This window comes from Cavia porcellus, unplaced genomic scaffold (assembly GCF_034190915.1).
Source record: "Cavia porcellus strain 051 isolate PalLab524CR breed Dunkin Hartley unplaced genomic scaffold, mCavPor4.1 scaffold_6, whole genome shotgun sequence".
In the NCBI taxonomy this organism is placed as follows: Eukaryota; Metazoa; Chordata; class Mammalia; order Rodentia; family Caviidae; genus Cavia; species Cavia porcellus.
In genome coordinates, this window is record NW_026947489.1 from 81,989,272 (window position 1) to 82,011,665 (window position 22,394).

General features: G+C 37.8%; 1 protein-coding gene across 2 annotated transcripts; it reads right to left on the minus strand.

Moving 5' to 3' along the window:
* Window positions 1-543: 543 nt before the first annotated feature.
* Window positions 544-17,993, minus strand: LOC134476514 (zinc finger protein 431-like). 2 transcript variants are annotated; one of them, XM_063251209.1, is made up of 5 exons: window positions 17,855-17,993; window positions 6,175-6,301; window positions 5,915-5,975; window positions 4,271-4,347; window positions 544-2,099 (listed from the first exon to the last, which is right to left on the minus strand). In XM_063251209.1, the coding sequence occupies exons 1-5, from the start codon at window positions 17,936-17,938 to the stop codon at window positions 2,059-2,061; spliced, it is 390 nt and encodes a 129-aa protein (XP_063107279.1). In that variant the 5' UTR covers window positions 17,939-17,993; the 3' UTR covers window positions 544-2,058. The 2 variants fall into 2 exon arrangements, with proteins under 2 accessions (XP_063107279.1, XP_063107277.1); XM_063251207.1 differs by having other exon boundaries at window positions 544-4,347.
* Between the last annotated feature and the right edge of the window lie 4,401 nt (window positions 17,994-22,394).

The following is a 22,394-nucleotide window of genomic DNA, read 5'->3' on the forward strand; positions in this document are numbered from 1 at the left end:
GTAAGCAGAAATATGCTGCAGGGGATCTGGCCACATGCTGTAGTGCATAGAGGCTGACAATGTACTTCACAGTGTCTTTTACTTTGTGAAGTATATCAGGTTCTTCAGGTACAAAATAGATATAGTTTTAGTGGTGATTACATAAGAGGTGAGTAATTTATTTTCCCAAGGATAATTGAGACTTGGGCAAGCTATCTTCACTGGATCAGGGGTATTTAATGCAATGTTCACTTGTGTTTTCATAACACCACAGTTTTTAACAACATAATTCCTAAGCAGAGTTTGTATTCAACAACATGGCATTAAACACGTTACAAATTACATGAACGTTAAAATGGAAGTGAAAACCACAGGCCACAGGAAACCAACTGGGACTCATGGCCCAGTGTATGTGTTTAAAGATAATCAGTACACACCACAAACATCATGCACTGGTCCTTATAAATAAAGTGATATGCCATTGTATAAATTCACAATTCAGTAAAACAGAACACAATCTGAATCTTAATTTAGCAAATTTACTTTTTACTGTGTTGACAGCTCAAAATTTAGGTTTCCCTTCATGCCATTAATACAGTATTTTAGGAAAAAACAGTAATAATTACAAAATATATAATGCATTCACAGCATCAAGGAATAAAATAAAGGCATTTGCACAATACATCCAATAACAACATTTTCCCCCCAAACAATTCCATATTTAAGAAAAATTGATTTCAAAGTTTGGTTACTCATAAATCATGCCAAACTTTATAATTTCTGGAGATATTGATATATCTATTGTGATGTGCTATTGGAGACAAGTTATGATTCTGTCAGTATGGCACAGTCAGAAATTCACAGTAGTATGGTTTACATTTGGTACATGTGGGGAAACCTTACTAGCAAAAAAAGATGTAATATAAACATAACAAGTAAAATTCTGATGGTTAGAAAAACAAAGGTTTACTTAAATAACAAATATTGGCTCCACTGAGAAACAAAATCAGGCAACATAATTTACATGGTATGATATCCAGTGATGTTAGGAAATCAGCAGATGTCTTGTCACAACTTGGAAAACATAACATTCATTAATGTACAAGTTATGTGAAAAGAACACAACTTTGTCAAAAACACATACTCCAAGCATCTACAAATGTATATCTTAATGCCAAATATTGCCTCAACTTCAGAAACATCATTTATGAAAGAGAAAATGAAGCACGTGCATCAAAAGATTAAAACTATGCCGTGTTAAAATTACAATTCCCAAAAAAATAAGAGACTAGACTAATATCACTCTGAACAGTGCATAATAGTATTGCTCAATTTTATATCATAATGCTACAGAATTAGCATTGGGTTTTTTAGTGTCACTTCTTCTTCAGAGTATCTGTTCATTACATTATGCATTATATTATTTGTTCAAATAAATAGGTTAGAAATTCTTCCGATGTGTGAATCTCTATGTGGATATCTATCCTTTCTGTGTTATGGGGGAAAACAGATCAAAATAAGACAACAAAACAAACTCCTAGAAAATCATGATATGAAAGAGACATATAAGACCACAATATTAGGTGATATACAGTACTTACTATGCTTTCTCTTGTTATTTTCAATAGAATTGTCCACATCATCAGGGACTATACAATTAAGCATAACATTATATAGCTATTTTTATAAAAACACAACTTTGAAGACGTTGTAGGATGTGAAAGCAGTTAATAATCAAACCTGATGTAGAACCCGTGGTTTCCTGCCCGGACCAGCAAGTCAGGCCAAGGCACGGAATATCATCCCAGTCTGGAGGGGCTCCTTTCCTCACCTGGGGACCAGCCCATGGTTGCCCACTGGGACCAGTGGTTTGGGACCAGCGAGTCAGAACCAGGGAGTCGGGCCAAGGCACAGAATCCTTTCCCAGTTTGGAGTAACTCTCGTGCTCAGCTGGGGACCAGTCCACGGATTCCTGGGCTGGGACCAGCAAGTGGGGCCGAGGAACAGATTCCAATTCCAGTCTGAGGGAACTCCCTACCTTGCCAGCAAGTTCGGCCGAGGCATGAAATCCCATCCCAATCATGGTGAACTCATTCCCTCACTTGGAACAACACTTGAAGCTTGAAAATACAGCAAAATGACAAAATGAAAGACCAAAATGCAATCTCAAACATTCATCCCATCCCAAAAAAGCCTAGGAGTCATGTGCATAGAAGAAAACACATTCCACATAACTGAAATACCTGAAATAATAGTAACTGAAATAAAGAAGCAACTTTGGGAAGCATTAAACAAATTCAAACTAGAAATAATCTCGTAGGTAAAAAAAGAAATGGTAAAAGAAATGAAGGAGATTCTGAACATATCTAAAGAAGACAGTTAAAAAATTGGAGGAACTAAACAAAAAGATAGAATCCCTGGATGAACTCTGTAAGAAACAAACAGAATACATAAAGCAAATGCAAAGTGAAATCAAAAACTCCATTGAAAGTTATAAAAACTGCCTCAATGAATGTGAAGATAGAATCTCAGACCTCGAAGACAAGATTGCAGCCAGTGAACAGGAAAGGGAAGATCTTTTAAAAATAACAAGAAATCAGGAAATAACTATTCAACCCTGCAAGATGACGCAAAGCAGAACAACATAAGGTTGATAGGGATAAATGAAAACAATGATCATGTGTGCTGAGTATTCCCATAACACATAGGATTTATCTCTTGTGTGAGTTTCTTCATGTATTTCACTTACAATCTGGCTGCTGAAAGTGTCTCCACTTGCTTACGTAGCCAGTGGTTCATCCCAGTGTGAATTGTTCCATGTGTTTTGCAATGACTGTATGTGTTAAAAGCTTTGCCACATTGTTATATGCATAAGGTTTCTCACCAGTGTGGAGTCTTTGATGTATTTTACAAAATCCATGTGTGGTTAAAGCTTTCCCATGTGCTTCACATAAACAGGGTTTCTCAACAGTGTAAATTTTTTCATGTATTGGACAATGAGCATTTCTGCTGAAACCTTTCCCACATTCCTTACATATATAAGTTTTCTGCCCAGTGTGAAGTTTTTCATGCATTATGCAATATGTACTTGTGCTCAAAAAATTCTCATGATGCTTATATACACTGGTTTTCTCTTGAGTGTGAACTTTCATGTTGCTTACAATGTCCATGTCGGGTAAAAGCTTTCCCACATTGCTTACATACATACGGTTTCTCACCAGTGTGAATTCTTTCATGTTCCTTACACTGTCTATGTGTGTTAAAACCTTTCCCACATTGCTCACATACATAGGGTTTCTCTCCAGTGTGAATTGTTTCATGTATTTTACAATCTTGCCGTGTGTTAAAAGCTTTCCCACATTGCTTACATACATAGGGTTTCTATCCAGTGTAAATTCTTTCATGTCGCTTACAATGTCCAAGTTGGGTAAAAGCTTTACCACATTGCTTACATACATATGGTTTCACTCCAGAGTGAATTATTTCATGTGCCTTACAATGTCCATGTGTGATAAAAGCTTTCCCACATTGCTTACATATATAGGGTTTCTCTCCAGTGTGAATTCTTTCATGTTGCTTACAATGTCCAAGTTGGGTAAAAGCTTTCCCACACGCTTACATACATATGGTTTCTCACCAGTGTGAATTCTTTCATGTTCCTTACACTGTCTATGTGTGTTAAAACCTTTCCCACATTGCTTACATACATAGGGTTTCTCTCCAGTGTGAATTCTTTCATGTCGCTTACAATGTCCAAGTTGGGTAAAAGCTTTCCCACATTGCTTACATACATAAAGTTTCTCTCCAGTGTGAATTCTTACATGAACCTTACAATATGCACGTCTTTTAAAAGCTTTCGCACATTGCTCACATACATATGGTTTCTCTACAGTGTGAATTCTTTCATGTTGCTTACAATCTCCATGTTGGGTAAAACCTTTCCCACATTGCTTACATACATAGGGTTTCTCTGCAGTGTGAATTCTTTCATGGTTCTTAAAAACTCCCCGTGTGTTAAAAGCTTTCCCACATTGCTTACATACATAGGGTTTCTCTCCAGTGTGAATTCTTTCATGTATTTTACAATTTGCCCATGTGTTAAAAGCTTTCCCACATTTCTTACGTACATATGGTTTCACTCCAGTGTGAATTATTTCATGTTGCTTACAATGTCCAGATTTGGTCAACCCTTTTCCACATTGCTGACATACATAGGATTTCTCTCCACTGCAATATTTTTCACATATCTGAACATTGTGGTGTGTTTCTGCTTCTTTCACATTCACATTACCTTCTGCAGTACAAAGGGATACTTCTTTACACTGATTCCAAGATGTATGTCCATAGGATTTCCCTAGATTGTCATTTCTGTAAAAAAAAAAAAAATCACGTATCAGATTGATAATCATATTACTAAGTTTTTATTGGAGATTTGAACAAAATTGTTTGCAGTCTCGCTGTTTGAATCCCCACTTCATATGTTTCTTTTGTATTTCATTAACTATTCACTTTTGTATTTCATTAATTATTTCTATGCGCAGCATATGTAATCATTGTCTTTAGATTTCTTACTGTTTATTTTCACTTTGAAAGTGGTATCATTTCTACTTATTTTGTTTTTTTTAGTCTTTCCTTACATTAAATAAAAAAAAGAAACATTCACAGTGAAATGGGTCTCAGTTTAATGACTGCATTAATGTCAAGTTCTGTTTTTAATGCCTGCTAAGAAATTCTGACCATGAAGTAACAGAACAGCCTCGTAAGACATGTTGAAAACAACCATTCCCAAAAGACTGGTACACATTTGGAAATCTTAAAATTTGGTACCTTTTGAAATGCAGAAATCTTATCTTCATTTTGGGCATAGGTACATATGTGTATCACATACACATCATTCTGATATGTTTCCCCATCACAATCTCCCTTCTGTCCTTAACCTGCAGTTTCCTTTTCCATATGGTCAGTCTTACTTTTCTCTATTAACTCTTTCATTTCATTCCACAATTTATATTTTGGTTTCTCATCTAAAAGAAACCCTGTGACCTTTTAGGTTTTATAGCTGAGCTATTTCACCGAATTGATGGGAGAAAGAACCACCTATTTCTTATGGCAAATGACATTATATTATTTATTTTTTGACATTATGTAACACATTTTTTTCTTTTCCATGCTGGGAATGAACAACAGCTATTAGCATAAAATCTATAGCTTTTTAAATGTGTTTTAAGAGATTTTCGCTGATCATTAAGCTGTGAAGTTTGAACTTGAATTTTCCATTCTGCAAAATCTGATTCCTAGTGTGCTGGATTTACAAGAATGCACAATCACAGAGAGTCTATTAACATTTTCCTTCTCCACAAATGCAGTGATAGATAGCTAAGCTTCTTCAAGGCCTGATCTATTACAACTTGCTCTGCTTTGTATATGAGTAAGCATGTATCAGTATTTCATGTGCATTTTGAATTTTTAAAAATATATCCAGGACAAGTATGAGGGGATCAATTTCTAGAGACAACTGCACACTGATATTCAGAATGAGTGCACTTAACATTCTATCAGCCTTCTAAGAATTTTAGTCAGAATGGCTGATTCTTTAGAGCATGGCTTGGAAACACAAGAACTCCATTTTATTTCAAATTCTATTGCAATCTTAGCAATTTTTAGATGATGAATGTGTTGTACTCACATGTATATATGGGTAGAAAAACTGAAGGGAGAATGTCATAACTCAAAAGTGTATGCCTTTCATACACATCTATATGCAATGTCATACATTTTCTTGATTTAATCCACTCATTATACATACCCTAGCTTATACGTCTTCGGAGAATATTACTGACAATAAATTGAATGGTGCCTCATTTCTTTGGTGGTATTTTTCTGCGGACTCACTAATTATTCAGGAACATTCCTTCTCCTTATGAGTGCGAATTACCTTAAGTATCTCCAGTAAATTTTGCATTCTTTTTCAGCTTCCTGGATATCCCCAAGTCCTCCTAAATTGTAGACATAGAAATACCAGCACTCATTAGAATAATACATACAAATTAATAGATATTGTTTAGAGTTATGATATAATGTGTCTAGGTCTGAGCTATTTTTAAAAATATTTTCACATTGTTTTTAATGAAACAGCACTGATGAGTGACATACAACATTCTGACAGCATGAGTGACAAAAGTATTTTGTCCTTACCAATTGCAGTCATGTTCCTAAAGGTTTCGCCCATCACATCTCTGTAGAGGTTCTTTTGGGATGGACTCAGCAAAGTCCACTCCTCATTGCTGAAGTTCACGACCACATCCTCAAAGGTCACCACCTCCTAAAGGATCATACATATATTTCTCACACGAAGGTTGAGACACCAGGCTTGGGATATCTTAAATTCTCTCCTACAAATCTGAATCAAAAGCAAAGTGTGCTGGTATATATCTATAATGCCAGCACTCAAAAGGCTGAGGCATGATGGTTTCAGTGAGTTCAGGGCAATTCTAGGCTCCACAGGGTGTTCAAATCCAGCTGATATACATATAGAAAGCTTGTCTCAATAAAACAAAACTAAACTAAACAAATACAACCAAACAAAACAGCTGAATGAAGACTGATTTCTTCAAATTTAAATCCATGTCTTGGTCATTAATTTTGTGTATATACACATTTTTGAAGACAGCAAATTTGATGATAGATTGTAACTCACTGCTAATGTAACAGTGAAATAGGAGCACTGATACTTGTGCTGAGTCACTGCAATATTCCCTGTGTACTGTCTCTAAGGCAGAGCTCACAGTGAGAAGCCTGCAGGACCAGCATCCACAAAGCACAGAGGCAGATAAATATCCCATCAATCAACTGGGAAGCCAAGCAAGCACCTCCCTTCCTTGGTAAGTGGTGGCAGTGTGGCAGACGGTGGCCCATCCAGGGGGCAAACCAGCAGCAGCTCCTGAGATCCATGCCATGCTGGAATTTAGGACACTTGGAAGGCAAGCAAGCACCACTTCTCCCTGGTAAGTGGTCGTGGTCTGGCAGAATGCGGCCCTTCCAGGGGGAGAGCCAGCAGCAGCTCCTGAGATCCATGCCATGTGGGAACTGAGGATGCTGTGAAACCAAACAAGAGGCCTGTCTCCCTACTAAGCAATAGTGAACCTACTGATGCATGGCCTAGAATCAAACATCCCACTTCCCTACCCCTCTTCTCCTATCACCCCCCGTTAGCAAATGGGAACCAGAAATCTGAGCGTCTCCTGGGAAGCAGACCATAACAAATAAGGGGGACTTCCTTCTACTACCTCTTTGAAGGCAAATATTTTTATTACTGTTTTGCTCTATTCTGATTAATGGTATTGCTCTATTCAATATTCTGTTTTGATAAGTACTATAATGTTCTGTATTTCATCTCATTTTGATATACGTGTTTGAAAGAACAACTATTATAAAGATAATAAAATATACTGTGATACCTATTACTGTTATGGCAGTAACCTGTTGTGAAGTTGTGTACCAATTTCACTGTATGATCTTAGTTGGGCTTATTCTGCCTTGTTCTGTTATATTTTGCCACTTTCAAAATTTAAAAAAAGAAAAAAAAATCTCAGCAATCACTTTGATAGGCTGCAGATAATGTCTCTTCAAATCTCATTTAGGCCAGTGAGTACTTTGTTCTTCATATACTTCAGCAGCATTTTGAAACATGAATTTGGTTTCATAGAACAAAACATAAATAACATCCAATATGGTACACAAATAATAACTCAAATGTTAGTGAAAATGCTGTTTTTAAAAAATAAGTATATAAAATGGAACCAGGCCCAAGCTGTAATTTATAGCTCACTGTCACCAAGCGATCACTTTCAATTCAGATGTAAGCAATATATCTTGGGAGACTGGTGAAGGAGTTCTTCCTTGAATTTGGGGCTATCCTAAGTTACAGAGCTGTCTAAAATAGAGAAACCCTGACTGAGACACCCCACAGACAAAGTGAAACTTGAAAAGAGAATGCATAAGACACCTTTGGTTTGTTTTTAAAAATTATAGCCATACAATATGGAAAAATTCTAACAATATTCAACACTTTCTGAGAAACAATGTGGATCTCTTCCATACAACAAAGAAAACACTTTCGTAGTTGGGTATTTAGCTCAGTGGCATGAACGCCTGCCTGGAAAGCATAGGTCATGAGTTCGATTCTTGGTACAAAAAAAAAATCCAAATTTTACCTTCATGACACTGAGGCATAATTAGAGATAATCCAAATTAGATCTTAAGTATGGAACACAAAATTCATGGGTTGACAGGGATTTGAAATACTGATTGTTGCCAGAGCTATTGTTGATAACCTCAATGAAGCAACCAGAACCCAACTTTAACTTCACGCTTACTTTAAGAACTACCTGAATTTCAGTGAAGACCCTCTATGTTGTATGTCCTGCTATACGCTTCCTGAATCCTGTCACTCACTTGCACATCCTTTCCACACTCCTCTGATCCATCCTCAGCAGGAAACCCTTCATGCCTAACTATTGATATCACTGCAAAATTTCTGTTTAGAGCTTCTCCTTTACACCACTTAGTAAATTCCATTGCAGAGCATTTCCATATTTAAACTGTCTATGAACAACCAAGCCACTAAATCAGCTCTTAATTCAGAGATTACACACCTATTCCTTTCCATTCAGAGGATATCATGTGTATATGTCCATGCAAATGCCTAAATTTCAGCATTTTTCGATGAGAATTTAACTGATAGCCCTTTCTGGAATTTGTCCTTCATAAAATTTTACCCTGTCCTTGATAACACTTTCATATTTGCTTTATTTTTCTCAGACTTCAAAACTCTATGGCTGTTCTCACAAACCTAGTCTGTGAGCAGGGGTGCCACCTAAATAATTAAGTATGTTCAGAAATTATTTTGCACTGATCTGTATAATACACAGGAGTTCACCAGTTGTTTGGGAAGCCTTTTTCCACTGAGGCACACTACTACATGTCTCTGAATTCTCAGGATCTTTGCCACTACCTGTCATGAGGATGGAAATATGAGAACATACTATAAATTGAGGAGATCACTATAAATACAAAAAACCCAAGTTTAAATTGAGCCATTTTGGCTATGAGGCCCTGCATTACAGACATTAATAAACTTTGGACATTCCAGATCTGCTACTCTGAGGAAAGAGAGCATAGACCTAGCTCATTACTGCTCTACAAGCTACAAAAAGCATCATAATCAGGGTCTTCCCAAGCTCCTTCCAATGCCTTAGATGTTGGAGTTACCAGGCCAGCAGTGAATTTCAAAGACGATACTTGAGTCTGCTGCTGTCATAATGAAGCCAGGGTTCTGGGGACCCCAAATCACCCTTGCCAACAGCAAGAGGCAAAAGGGACAGTGAATGACCCATGGGCAATGCTGGAGGACCTCAGGAGCTGAAGCTAACTAAATACCTGAGGCTCCAGAGACCACAACTACTCCTAAATACTTGTAACTGGTTTCACCCAATCCACCCTATCTCTGGGCTCCCATCCACAACCTCACCATTCCATGGCTCCAGGATCTCTCAGGTTCTTTGCTAATCAGGCCACAGGACATCAAAAGTACTAAATGAGATCCAGCAAGTGTTTTGCTACCAGTATCGTACTCAGAAAAGGTAAATCATGCTGAGACACCGGAAGAGACAAAAGTCACAGCCAGCATTGGCCTGAAATTTGGACAGTTCATATAGCCTGCCCCTTCATCACTGATTGACTCCTGCTCTACTGCCCTCCTTCTGAGTCAAGAATCAACAGGGAAAGAAAACCTTCCCTGCAAGAGAGGATCCCAAATGATAGACTGTAGTGCAGAGACTTCTGAAGCTGCCATTCTTCTACAGTGGTGAACTCAGCTCGACCAAAGGAGTGTTTGTACTGAAGAACTTTACCTCAGGCTTTTAATTTTCAAATCCATTTTATTTCAGTGAAAAAAGAACACATCAACTAAAATTAAGTTTCAAATCATGTTCATCAGGGGGCAACACTGGTATATACATTGCACATTGTCATCCCCAGATCATTCACCCAGACCACAAGACATCTCTAATCAATTATCCAAACAGTACTGTTACAGGCACCTGAGTTATTTAAATAGTATTGGCATGAGGCAGGGCTAGGTCCTCCAAGGAGTCCATGCAGGAGACCAGATACCATGCAAGTATGGGGAAGACTGACACCTCATGCTATGGGCCACGTCTCAAGACAAATGATAAGCAAACTCATCCATATCCTAAAGACTGATATTCTAAATAGTTCCCTAGCACTCTGAGGAGGTCAGGAGTCACCACTCAAAGAAAAGTATCCTTATCCTAAGGACTGACATTTAAAATATTTCCCATCATCTTGATGAACTCAGGAGTCACTCTCCCAAAACTCTAAGGGAAAAGTCACTGCTGCCTAAGAATGCCTGCTTTCTATGTGACTCCCTTCCCTCTTTGTTCCCAATTTAATCAACTTTACATGAACTTATAATCTTACTGGCTACCATAGCTCTGTCCCGTCTTATGCCCATCTGCATTGTGAATTCCGGTTTTTCCCCACCTTAAACTCATTTCACCACATGATTTTACTCTATAAAGTTCCCTAGAAAGACAGTGTTTGGCATCCCGCTCAGGACCCCTTCTCTCTCTCAGGTAGCTTTCTTTCTCTCAATAAGTATATTATGCTCTTAATTTCTGTTGTTCCTAAAATTCATTGACTTTAGAGAACACAAACTCATACCAGACATATTAGACACATAGATTCATTACTCTATAGCAATATCACTATAACTTTTTCTCTTTCCTGAAGTCATATAAATCAGTAGTAGTTTGTATTCTACAATGTTGATCTCACCTTTCCAGGGATGCTTGCATTGAAGGGCTTTATCCCTGACTTTAAGTGCTACTTTTGTCTTCTGAAAGTGAAATGATCTGTAATTTTGGTGATGGTATCTACAATGCATTAAGGAAATGACTAACAGTATTTCTTATGAATGGTTTACTACCAGCCATAGAGGAAGACAGGTGGCAAAAATTCGTTGTTTTGATTTCTTCCTTGAAACTGAAGGATGTACTTGAAAGAGTTTTGCCCTAGAAACAATTACAGAACCTCATGGTGGTAGTTCAAGGTGGAAGAAGGCAAAATCAGGGATGCTTACTCATATGGCCACTTCCTCTTTTTTCCTTGATTACAACTTCCTCTTTCTTTCCCAGGGTCCTAAAGAAAATTCCCATCAGCTCCTTGCATGACATCAATGTCCCCTCCAAGCACCACATCCACTCAAAAGTCACATATACCTCTGTTGTAGTCTAGAAAAATAGCTTCATTATTTTTGTATCATAGCAATACCTGTAACTTGGCCTTACTGTATATGTGTTTTTCCCTTCCCCCTTTGGATGACCTAATTAATATGTTAATCAATGCTCTCCTCTGTAAAGAATTGTAAAATCTTACCTAATTGATATGTTAACCATTGTTACCCTCTACAAATAACAGATGTGATGCTAAGATAAGCTAACAGAAGTTGTTAATCACTGCTAGACTTCTAGTCTCTGCTGAGGAAAACAGGATTTCTTTTTATCTAAACTTGCTTGTTTATGGGAAAACTTGCTTGTTACCTGAATCTTGCTCTTCCCATGAAATGTAATGCACCATGTTTCTGTTTTGTAGTGTGCCACACCCATCCCTCTCCTTGCATTGTGTGACCAGCAGCTGTTTGTGGATGTACAAGATAAAAGACCTGACTTTTTTCTGTCAGGTGGCAGTCTCCAAATTAGCTCCCAGAGACTCCTTGCCAGGTCTGGCCTAAAATAAAACCTTTGCTCCCTAAATTTTAATTTCTTGCTTCCTTGGATTTTATTCCAGGATCTGAGTTATCACAACCACAAAACCCCATAGTTAGTCCAGGGGGAGGAGAGCCAAACCTTTGGTGGCTGTGGGCTCCTCTCCACATTCTTTAAATAAAAGGCCAGTTTTACATTTCTTATATTCTGCTTCCGTATTGTGCTAATTTACCTCCTCAGTAACCTCAGTAATCTAACCCACTTTAAACCTATCTCACTGTTGTAACCTAGTTCTAACGGATTGTGCCCCCTTCCAGTTCTATATGCGCCATTTGAATAGAGATTAAAATTCCATTTCCAGTAAAGACTTAAGTTTTAGCTCCTTGTAAATTCCCCTCCCCTCCCCATTCTTAGGTTAAGTCTCCATTTCTCATAAAAGCTTTAAGTTTCAGTTTCTTGTAACCGCCCCCCCTTCAGCCTATCTGCAATACAATGTACTGTCCCTAAGAAATGTTTAACTACAAGAAAGTTATCAAACTGGGTCAAAGTTCGCAACATTCCTGTGGTTTTCAGCTTTAAAACCCAACCTTTTTAGCTGTAAGGCACATAGTCTCCAAATTGGCTCCCTGAGATTGCATCACCTGGCCTGGCCTAAAATAAAGTCTTTGCTCCCCAAATTTTAATTTCTTGCTTCCTTGAGTTTTATGCTGGGGTGCGAGCTATCACACTCACCACAGCATTTTATTCTATAAAATCAGAGTCCTTTGCTACCGGCTCAGAACCCCTCCTGTTTCTCTCAGACAGAAGCTTTCTGATAGGATTTTTGGTGTAGTAAAGAGAATATAAAGTCAAAATGGCCTTTATTCTAAGACCATGGAGAGAACACCATGACCACTGGGGGTCTGGCTTTTTTTTTCTGGAAATGTGTGGGTGGCATACATATAGTTTTTGACTTGGGTGATGCTTAAAGGTGGCATTGCTGATATGCAAGTAGCTGATTGAGATTCTTTTCTGGCCACAGGTAGGTTGAAAAGGGGAGAGGAAAGTGACTTCAAAGTAAAAGTCCCCTAGTTCCACCTCCCACTTCCAAAATATCCTATTTAGAGAAAAATACTTTCACTTTCTTTCTCTCAATAAATATATTCCACCTTTCAACTCAGTTGTTCCTAAAATTCATTCTTCCATTTTAGAGAACACAAACTCATACCAGACATAGAAGGTCAGAAATTTCATTCCAGTATATCATGGTATGGTTGCCTCTATTTCTAACTAACTCAGCTGCCTGTAAACTTAAGAATTCTTTATCAATTTGACTTGGAGTAACTGTAGCAAATAAAATGTTCTTAATGAATATAGGGAAATATATCATTAAATTGAAAAAATGATTATCACAGTTTTTCTACCTAGCACCAGCCAACATTTTCAACTTTTAGGTATGTGGGAAAACAAAACAAAACAAACAAACAAAAAAAAAAACCTCAGAAAATAGCAATCCTATAAGGGACAGTATATCATTCACTGTAATTGCCATGTTATCTGTAGGTATTTCATAGACCACAAAAGAAACATTGAGCCTATTAAATACCATGTATCCATTTCAATAAATGTGCTCATAGCACTGCATCATTGACAACTGTGACTTTTTTTCTGTATGAGGGATTGAACTCATGACCTTGTGCTCTCCAGGCAGCTCCTTGTATCCCTGAGCTCTATCCCCAGACCAACAACTTTAGATACTAAATATGACTATTAACAATGCTTAATTTGCCATTGACATATTTAGTTATAAATTTTGTAAACCTACATTTTCACAAATGAAATTATTTTCTTTCCTTGCAGTTTAAATTACTTTTTTTTTAGGTACCAGGGATCAAAGCTACAACCTAGCACTTTCCAGGCAGGCGTTTCTGCCTCCTGAGCTAAATCCCTGGCCTGTATTAATGAATATTTCACTTTATTCATTCAAATAGAACTGTGATTTTAGCAAAGGATGTCAAGATAGACAGAAATTGATACACAATCAGAGAGGAACTGGAACCTCAAATAGTCCATGCAAAAAACTAAATACAACAACCACTGCTACAGGCACAGCTGAAGAAAGCCAGACCTGAAGGTGAAGATGCAGTGACTAGGTCTACATGCTCCTGAAGAGAAAAACAACAGCTTGAAATGTACTACAGTTACCACCACCCCCTCCAGGAAGTCCTGATAGGCATCAATTACCATACTCAATGACCAGAACAACTGGACTATTGTTCCCACAAAATGCCTTGGCTCTTTCCACATACCTTTTCTGGCTGACTTGTTCCCCTGCTGAATAATATTAGTTAAGCAGCTATAAGTTTACAGGTTGATTGTAGTCTGAGACCCACACTGTACCCACATTGTGACTTTCCTGTATAAATGACTCCTGACAATAGGTCTATGGCCAAAACACCGAAGACCACTCCTGATAATTCAGGGCTATTCTTCCTTTTTTCTAAGAAAATTTTTGAAATTCTTTTGGTTTATGACTTCATTTCTCAATGTTGTGAGTCATTAAACTTGATGCATTTGATATCAAACAGGGCAGGATTATATTTCTCTTATCTCAATTTAAATATGAAATGTCTGGTAAAGGCATTGTTCCAAAGCCAAAATTTCAAGCTGCTTGTTTGCCCTGAGTTTAACATTTCAATGAGCTTTTAGAAGTCCTCAGTCTAATGAACTGCAAATGTATTGGAGGAAGGAGGTCACTGTTGTCCTGTAGCACAATAGGTGCCATTCCTAAATCTGTGTTTGTCACTGCCTCCTGGATGCCACTACATGGCCTTCTTTTCTCTGCAGCATCATTCAATAATTCCCATTTTACATAATTCAACTTTCACTCAGCTCTATTATTCTTTGTTTTCAATAGCCTTTCTGTCAACTTGGTTGATTATTTTTTTCATTTTAGTTTTTTGATTTAAAGTCATAGTCTCACTTTGGAGTTCTGGCCAGACTTGCACTCACTGTGTAGGTTAGGCTGTCCTTGAATACATGGCATTCTCCTGTTTCAGCCTTTTCATTGCTGGGGAAAAGAGGTGGGCATTATAACATATGGCATTTGTCTTTTTTCTCCTCTCCTTTTCACTATTGTTCTTTCATTTCAGTGGCACTGTCGTTTAATCCTGAGGTTTGCTTGTGTCAGTAAGGTTTCTGCAGCTTGAGGTGATTTTGTGAACAATAATATAGGAAGCCAAGCAACCCAATTGAGAAATGTGGAATTTCATTAGCTGGTCTCAGCACCACTTGTATACAGAACCCCCACCCCCATTTCAGGATCTAAACAAGAGGCTCTGAACTGGAAAGTTAGAGATGTTTTAAAAGATAGAATCACAAAAAGATCCTGTTGGAAATCATTTAGCTAGAATCTTATAATAATTTTTGGATGATAACTGTACTCTGCTTCTTTTGTTGAGCAGGTTAATTTTTTTCTTTGGGTACAGCTCATTTTGCTTTTCTCCTGGGACTTATACCCTGAGTGATTTTCCATTTTGCTGAGTGAAATACAGGGCACTAGTTAAATGCAAAGCTCAAGATGGCATCTATTAAGCCAACCTACAACACAGCTAAGTTACAAGTTTCAATATTTTTTAGGGTAAAAACACACATATCTGTAATCCCACACTCAAGACGCTGAGATAGGAGTGCTGCTTTAAGGTTAGGGCAATTCTGTGCTCCATAAAGGGTTCAAATCTAGCTGATATACATAGAGAAAACTTGTCTCAATAAAACAAAACTAAATTAAACAAATAAAACCAAACAAAACAGCTGAATGGAGACTGATTTCTTCAAATCTTAATTTCACAACTTGGGATTAATTTTTGTATATACACATTTTTTGAGACAGCAAATTTAATGCTATATTGCAACTCACAGCTAATGTAACAGCCAAATAGGAGCACTGATTCTTATGCTGAGTCACTGCAAGAGTCCCTGCGCACTGTCTCTAAAGCAGAGCTCATAGTGAGAGCCTGCAGGACCAGCATCCATAAAGCCCAGAGGCAGACAAATATATCATGAATCACTTTGATGTACTAACAATGATATCTCTTCAAATCTCATTCAGGCCACTGAGTCATTTGTTCTTAATATACTTAAGCAGCATTTTGATATATAAATTTGGTTTCATAGAACAAAACATAAATAACATCAAATATGATACATAAATAATAACTCAAATGTTCATGGAAAACTGCTGTATGTAAAAAAATGTATAAACAATGAAACCAGGTACAAGTTTCAAATTATAGCTCAGTGTCACCAAGTGATCACTCTCTATTCAGATATAAAAAATATATCTTGGGAGGCTGATGCAGGAGAACTTTCTTGAGTTTGGGGCTAGCCTAAGTTATAGAGCTGTCTGAAATATAGAAACCGTGACTGAGACACCCCACAGACAATGTGAAACTTGAAAAGTGACTACATACGACACCTTTGGTTTCCTTTAAAATTTATATCCATACAACATACAAAAATTCCACAATATTCAACATTTTCTGAGGAACAATGTTGATATCATACATAGTATACAGAAAACACATTCAGAGCTTGGTATTTAGCTCAGCAGCATGAACACCTACCTAGCAAGCTTGAGATCATGAGTTCGATCCCTGTTACAAAAAAAATTCAAATTTCACCTTCATGACACTGGGTCATAATTAGAGATAATCAAAATTAGATCTCAAGTGAAGAACACAGAATTACTGGGTTGACAAGGATGTGGAATACTGATTCTTACCAGAGCTGGTGTTATTCACCTCAAGGAAGAAATCATAAGCCAACTTTAACTTCATGCTAAGAACTACCTGACTTTCAGGGAAGACCCTCTCTGTTGTATGTCCTGCTATTGGCACACTGTGTCCTGCCAGTCACTTCCACATCCTTTCCATGCTCATCTGATCCACCCTAAGCAGAAAACCCTTCACGACTAAACTATTGATATCTCTGCACAATTTCAATTTATGGCATCTCCTTTACACCACTTAGTAAAGTCCACTGCAGAGCATGTCCATATTCCAACAATGTATATGATCAACCAAGCTATTAAATCATCTCTTAATTCAGAGATGACACCCCTATTCCGTTCCATTCAGAAGGATATCACGTGTATATATATATGTTCATGCAAATGACTAAATTTAGGCATTTTTCAATGAGAATTTAACAGGCAGCCCTTTCTGGAATTTGTCCTTAGCAAGCACACTTTACCCTGCCCTTGATGACACATTTATATCTGCTTCATTTTTCTCAAAATACAAACCTCTATGGCTGTTCTCACAAACATCGTCTATGAGCACATGTGTCACATAAAGTATGTTCAGAAATTCTTTGCATTGTTCTGTATAATACACAGGAGTTCATCCGGTGTTTGGGAAGCCTTCTCCACTGAGGCACATCACTACATATCTTTGAATTCTCAGAACCTTTGCCACCACCTTTCATGACCATAGAAATACGAGAACATAGTATAAATTTAGCCGATCACAAAATACATAAATACGTAAGTTTAAGGAGAGCAGTTGTGGCTATGAGGTCCTGCATCACTGACATTGATATACTTCTGGCTTCCAGATCTGTTGCTGACAGGAATGAGAGCAGAGACCTAGCTTCTTACAGCTGCACCCATCTTGAAACCACATCGGAATCAGGGTCTCCTTATGCCCCTTCCTGGGCCCAGACTGTTGGAGGAACAAGGGCAGCCGGGGATTTCAAAAATGGCATTGTGGCCTGGTGGTATCACAGTGGTGACAGCGTTCTAGGGACCCAGAACTGTCCTGGCCCCAGCGAGAGGTAAAAGGGACAGAGGATGACTCACTGCTAGCACTAGAGGACCTCAGGGTCTGAGGCTAAGCACACAGGCTCTAGACAGCACAGCTGCTTCTCACTACTTTTTTTTTTTTTTGGTCTTTTTCCTTTTTATGGGGACCAGGGATCGAACTCATGACTGCCTGCTTTCAAGGCAGGCGCTTATGCCGCTGAGCTAAACCCCCAGCCCCTTCTCACCACTTCTAACTGGTCTCAACCGGATTCCACCCCATTTCACTGCTCCCATCCCATAACATCACCATTGCTGTAGTTTGGAGGTCTCCCAGGTTCTTTCTAAGAAGTCCACGGAGAACAGAAGCAAAAAACAGTGGTCTAGCAAACATCTAGTGCTCCCTTTTTTGCCTTGGCCTTGCAATTGATGCCATGACACCGGAAGAGACCGCCTACCTTGGCCCGCCTGATTGGACAGTTCTTACAGCCGGCCTCTACATCACTGATTGGCTCCTGCTCTCCTGCCTGCCTTCCGCACCAAGAATAATTACAGAAAAAAAAAAAAAAAAAAAAAAAAAAAAAAAAACCACCCTGTAACTGTGGATCCCCAATGAAAGATGGTGGAGCTTCTGGAGCTGGCTGTCTTCTGGAATGTTGACCTCAGCTCGTCTGATGGGTATTTGCACTGAAAGTCTACCTCAGTCCTTGTTTTTTTCTCCCAAACCCATTTTATTTGAAAGTTAAAAAGTAAAAAAAGTGGTCCAGGGATTTAGCTTAAGCGCCTCCCTGGCAAGCTAGAGGTGGTACATTTCCATCCAAGATCTAGCTACCACAAACTGTGCTGCTATAAATATGGGTGCACATATATCACTGTGGTATGATGATTTTTATTCTTTTGGGTAGATACCCAGAAGGAGAATAGCTGAGTTGAGTGGGACCTGTAGACCTAGTTGTGTGGAATCTCCACACTGATTTCCACAGTGGTTGCTTTACCACCAACAATGGAGAAAGGTCCCTTTTCCCCCCACAACCCCTCCAGCATTTGTTATTGCTTGATTTCTTGACAGTAGGCATTTTTTCTGGGGCAAGGTGACATATCAGTGTTATTTAATTTGCAATTGTTAAATGACGAGTGATGGAGAACATTTTGTCACATATTTATTTGCTGTTTCTATTTCTTCATCTGAGAACTGTGTATGTCACCTCAGATGCACATTTTTGGATTGGGTCTTTAAATCTGGGAAGACTGAAATTTTTAGTTTTCCATGCTCTCGATAGTAATACTTTGTCTGAGGAACAGTTGGCAAACATTTTCTCCCACGTTGTGGGTTGTCTCTTCACTCTGTTAGTGATTTCTCTTGCTGTTAAAAAGTTTTTCAGTAGGGTGAGATTCTCACTTCATTCTCTTTGATTTTTTCTGTTCAATCCATGTTTTCTTCATAAAGTCTTTGCTCACATCAATGTCTTAAAGAGTTTTACTTACTCTATCTTGCAGCAGATTTAATGTATCTGTTTTAATATAAGATCTTTGATCTATTCTGATCTTAGCTTAATACACATTGAAAGATAATATTCAGAACGTACAGAGCCACTTTTTCCAGCACCATTTATTAAAGAGGCTGCTTTTCTTCCAATGACTCTGTTTGGCACCTTTGTCAAAGATAAGATGGTTTAGTGGTCTGGGGTTGTTTCTCCATCTTCTAATTTGTTCCTTTGATCTTTGGGTCTGGTTTTGTTTGTTTTGTTTTTTGTCAGTACCACACCTTTTTTTTTTAATCACAATACCTTTATAGTATAATTTCAAGTCAGGGATTTTGATGAACCCTATCTTTTCTTTGTTTCCCAGGATCACCTTTGCTACTCTAGGTCTCTTCTGGTTCCAGATGAATTTTAGGATTTATCTTGTGTAATTCTTTGAGATATGCTACGGGGTTTTGATTGGGATTGCACTGAATCTGTACAATAGCTTTGGAAGTATGGTCATTTTCACTATATTGAATTTCCCTACCCAAGACTATGGGATACCTCTTCATTTTAGAATATCTTCTTCAATCTCCTTGTTGAGAGTACTGTAGTTTACAGTGTAGAGGTAATTTACATCCTTTGTTAGATTGATTCCTAAGTATTTCATTTTGTTGCATGCTATTGTAAAAGTTATTGTTTCCTTGATTTCTCTTTCCATGAGTTTTTTACTCTTGTTTATGAAGTCTATTGATTGTTGAGTGTTGCCTTTGTAACCAGCTATATTACTGAATTTGCTTCTTCAACTAGAAGTCTTTTGGTGCAATTTTTAGGGTCTTCTAAGTAGAGTATCATGTCTTCTGCAAATAATGATAGTTTAAGATTTTCCTTTGCTGTCTTTATTCCTTTTATTTGTTTCTCTTGTCAAATTGCTCCAGCTAGTTTCCAGGACTATATTGAATAAGAGTGGAGACAGTAGACATCCTTGTTTTGTTCCTGATTTTAGAGTGAAAGCTTTCAGTTTTTGTCCACTTAGTATGAGGTTGACTGTTGGTTTGTAATAAAAGGTTTTTATCAGATTGAGATAAAGATCATCTCTCCCAATTTTTGTAGGTTTTTTATTATGAATAGGTGATGGACTTTGGCAAAATCTTTTTCTGCATCTATTGAGAAATGATCAAATGATTTTTGCTTTTGGATTTGTCAATATGGTGTATTATATGTATGGATTTATGTATGTTGAACCACCCCTGCGTCCCAGGGAATAATTCCACTTAATCATGGTGTAAAAATCTTCTTGATGATATTCTGCAGTCTGTTTGCCAGTATCTTATTGACGATTTTTGTTTCAATGTTCACTAGGCAGAATGGTCGGTAATTCTCTTTCTTATTTGGATTGTTCTCTGGTTTTGGTATCAGGGTAATGCTTGCTTCCAGGAATGGATTGAGAAGTACCATTTCCCATTCAATTTCATTAAATTTTGAGAAGTGGTATTAGGTCTTCTCTAAATTTCTTATTTATCCCTGCCATTTCATGGCTACCCCAGCTTTCTTTCAAGGATCAGTGGACTCTTTCCATAATGGGCTGCAAATGTTTTCAGGATTCAGGTTCAATCCTCCAGGAATAAAAAATCCACTGATGTGAGAAAATATTCTGAAAACAGGCCAGGGCGGGACACAACAGAACAGAGTCAGAAGTCTGTGTTAGAGGCAGCAGACTTCATTTTCATGATTTTCACTCATTTCTGTTAATTTTCCACCTAGAAACCCAGTATGTGAACACAAAAGGAGCACAGTTACTGTGTAAAGTGAAGACATTACATTTAAATGATAGTAATAGTCTGCAACAGAGTAAAGATGAAATAAAAGCAAGCATCAATTCTCCAAGACAAGCTTGCTACTCATTCAGACTCATAAAAATGCTGAATTCTGAAAGTGATCATATTGCCAAGCATGGGGGTGACAATTATTGCTGAAATGGAACCAAATTCCTAATCCAATTAAACATTTCCTTCTGAGGAGGGAGGGATACCTGAGGACTTCACACTCTAAGTTCCCCTTGCCATATAGTCCCTTTTCACTAACTGGCACTCAGCTCTTCAGGATTTTAATATTCCTAGAAGTCGTATATACCCTAAAGCCTGGTGATCCATTTTTAAACACCTTTTGGGCTTCAGAAATGGGTAGGATATTACTATGATCGCTTCTATATGTATACACTGCAGCCATGTGTGTTGGAACCCATGAACCAAATCTGGTCCCTGGATCCTTCCTCTCAGGTTCTGAAACTGTTCTTTGGCTCCTTGACCTCATAAAAAAGTTCCCTTTTCCTTATCACTTTTTTCCAAGATATTTATGCTTTGGAAACAATCAAAACCAAACTTTCCTCATGGAAACAATGAGATAATGAATAGATTTATATTAAATTCTGTAAGTCAGGTATTTTGTACCTGTATAAAAGTAAAGAAATAAATATCTAATATAATTCAGCTATCTGCATGTTCTGAATAAACTTCCAGTGCATCAATTCATTCTTCAACTAATTATGTAAATGAGTTTTTAATCTATGAAAACCCTAACAGTTTTTTAGCTTTTACCTGTTTCAGTTTGACTCCAGCAATTCTTTGGAGATCAAAACCATGTAATTTCCTGTACAATCCATTCTCTGCCAAGCATAACTGGCACCTGCCGAGGAATTCATGGGTAAAACAAATGAACTGCTAGAAACACCGGGACTCATGTTATATAGTACTTAGCAAGTTGATGGAGGCCTCCTTTATTATCTACCAATATCACTTATAAGTACTGACTTAGAAAAATTATGCAGAATACTCACAATGATGTAAAGAGGTGTATAATCATGGTTTCTGAGAAATCACTATAATACTCCTCAATATGTTAATAAGGTAGCATGTGTTGATAAGTTAGCAATATATTTGTTGATAATAACACTTCCATCTACAGGTAAAGAAAACTTACGTGCAACAAAATTTTAAGGAAACTTACAGTTATCCTATCTGGAAGTTAATTTTCTGTTGGGGCCTATGCCTAAATATCCAGCCCCCAAAAATGTGCACAGCAAAGGACCAAAAGAATCAGAAAAGTGGCATCGTCTTGAGGGAAACAGGAAGAGTGAAATCTTCTTTAGAACTCATAACTCTGCTAACCAGCCAGCCACCTGTCACTAGGCAGCCCATATTTAATCAGAACAAGCAAGGAAGTGAGTTGGCAATGGTAAAAACCTGAGCAGGCTCCTGGGAGAGGTTCAAGGAACCCACAGAGCAACAGATGATTCTAATTAAGAAAAACTATCCAGCAAGTCTCCAGGTGGCCTCAGCTGTGGCCTATCTTGTTCCTTATGGTGTCTGCTCATTCTCAGTTCAATCA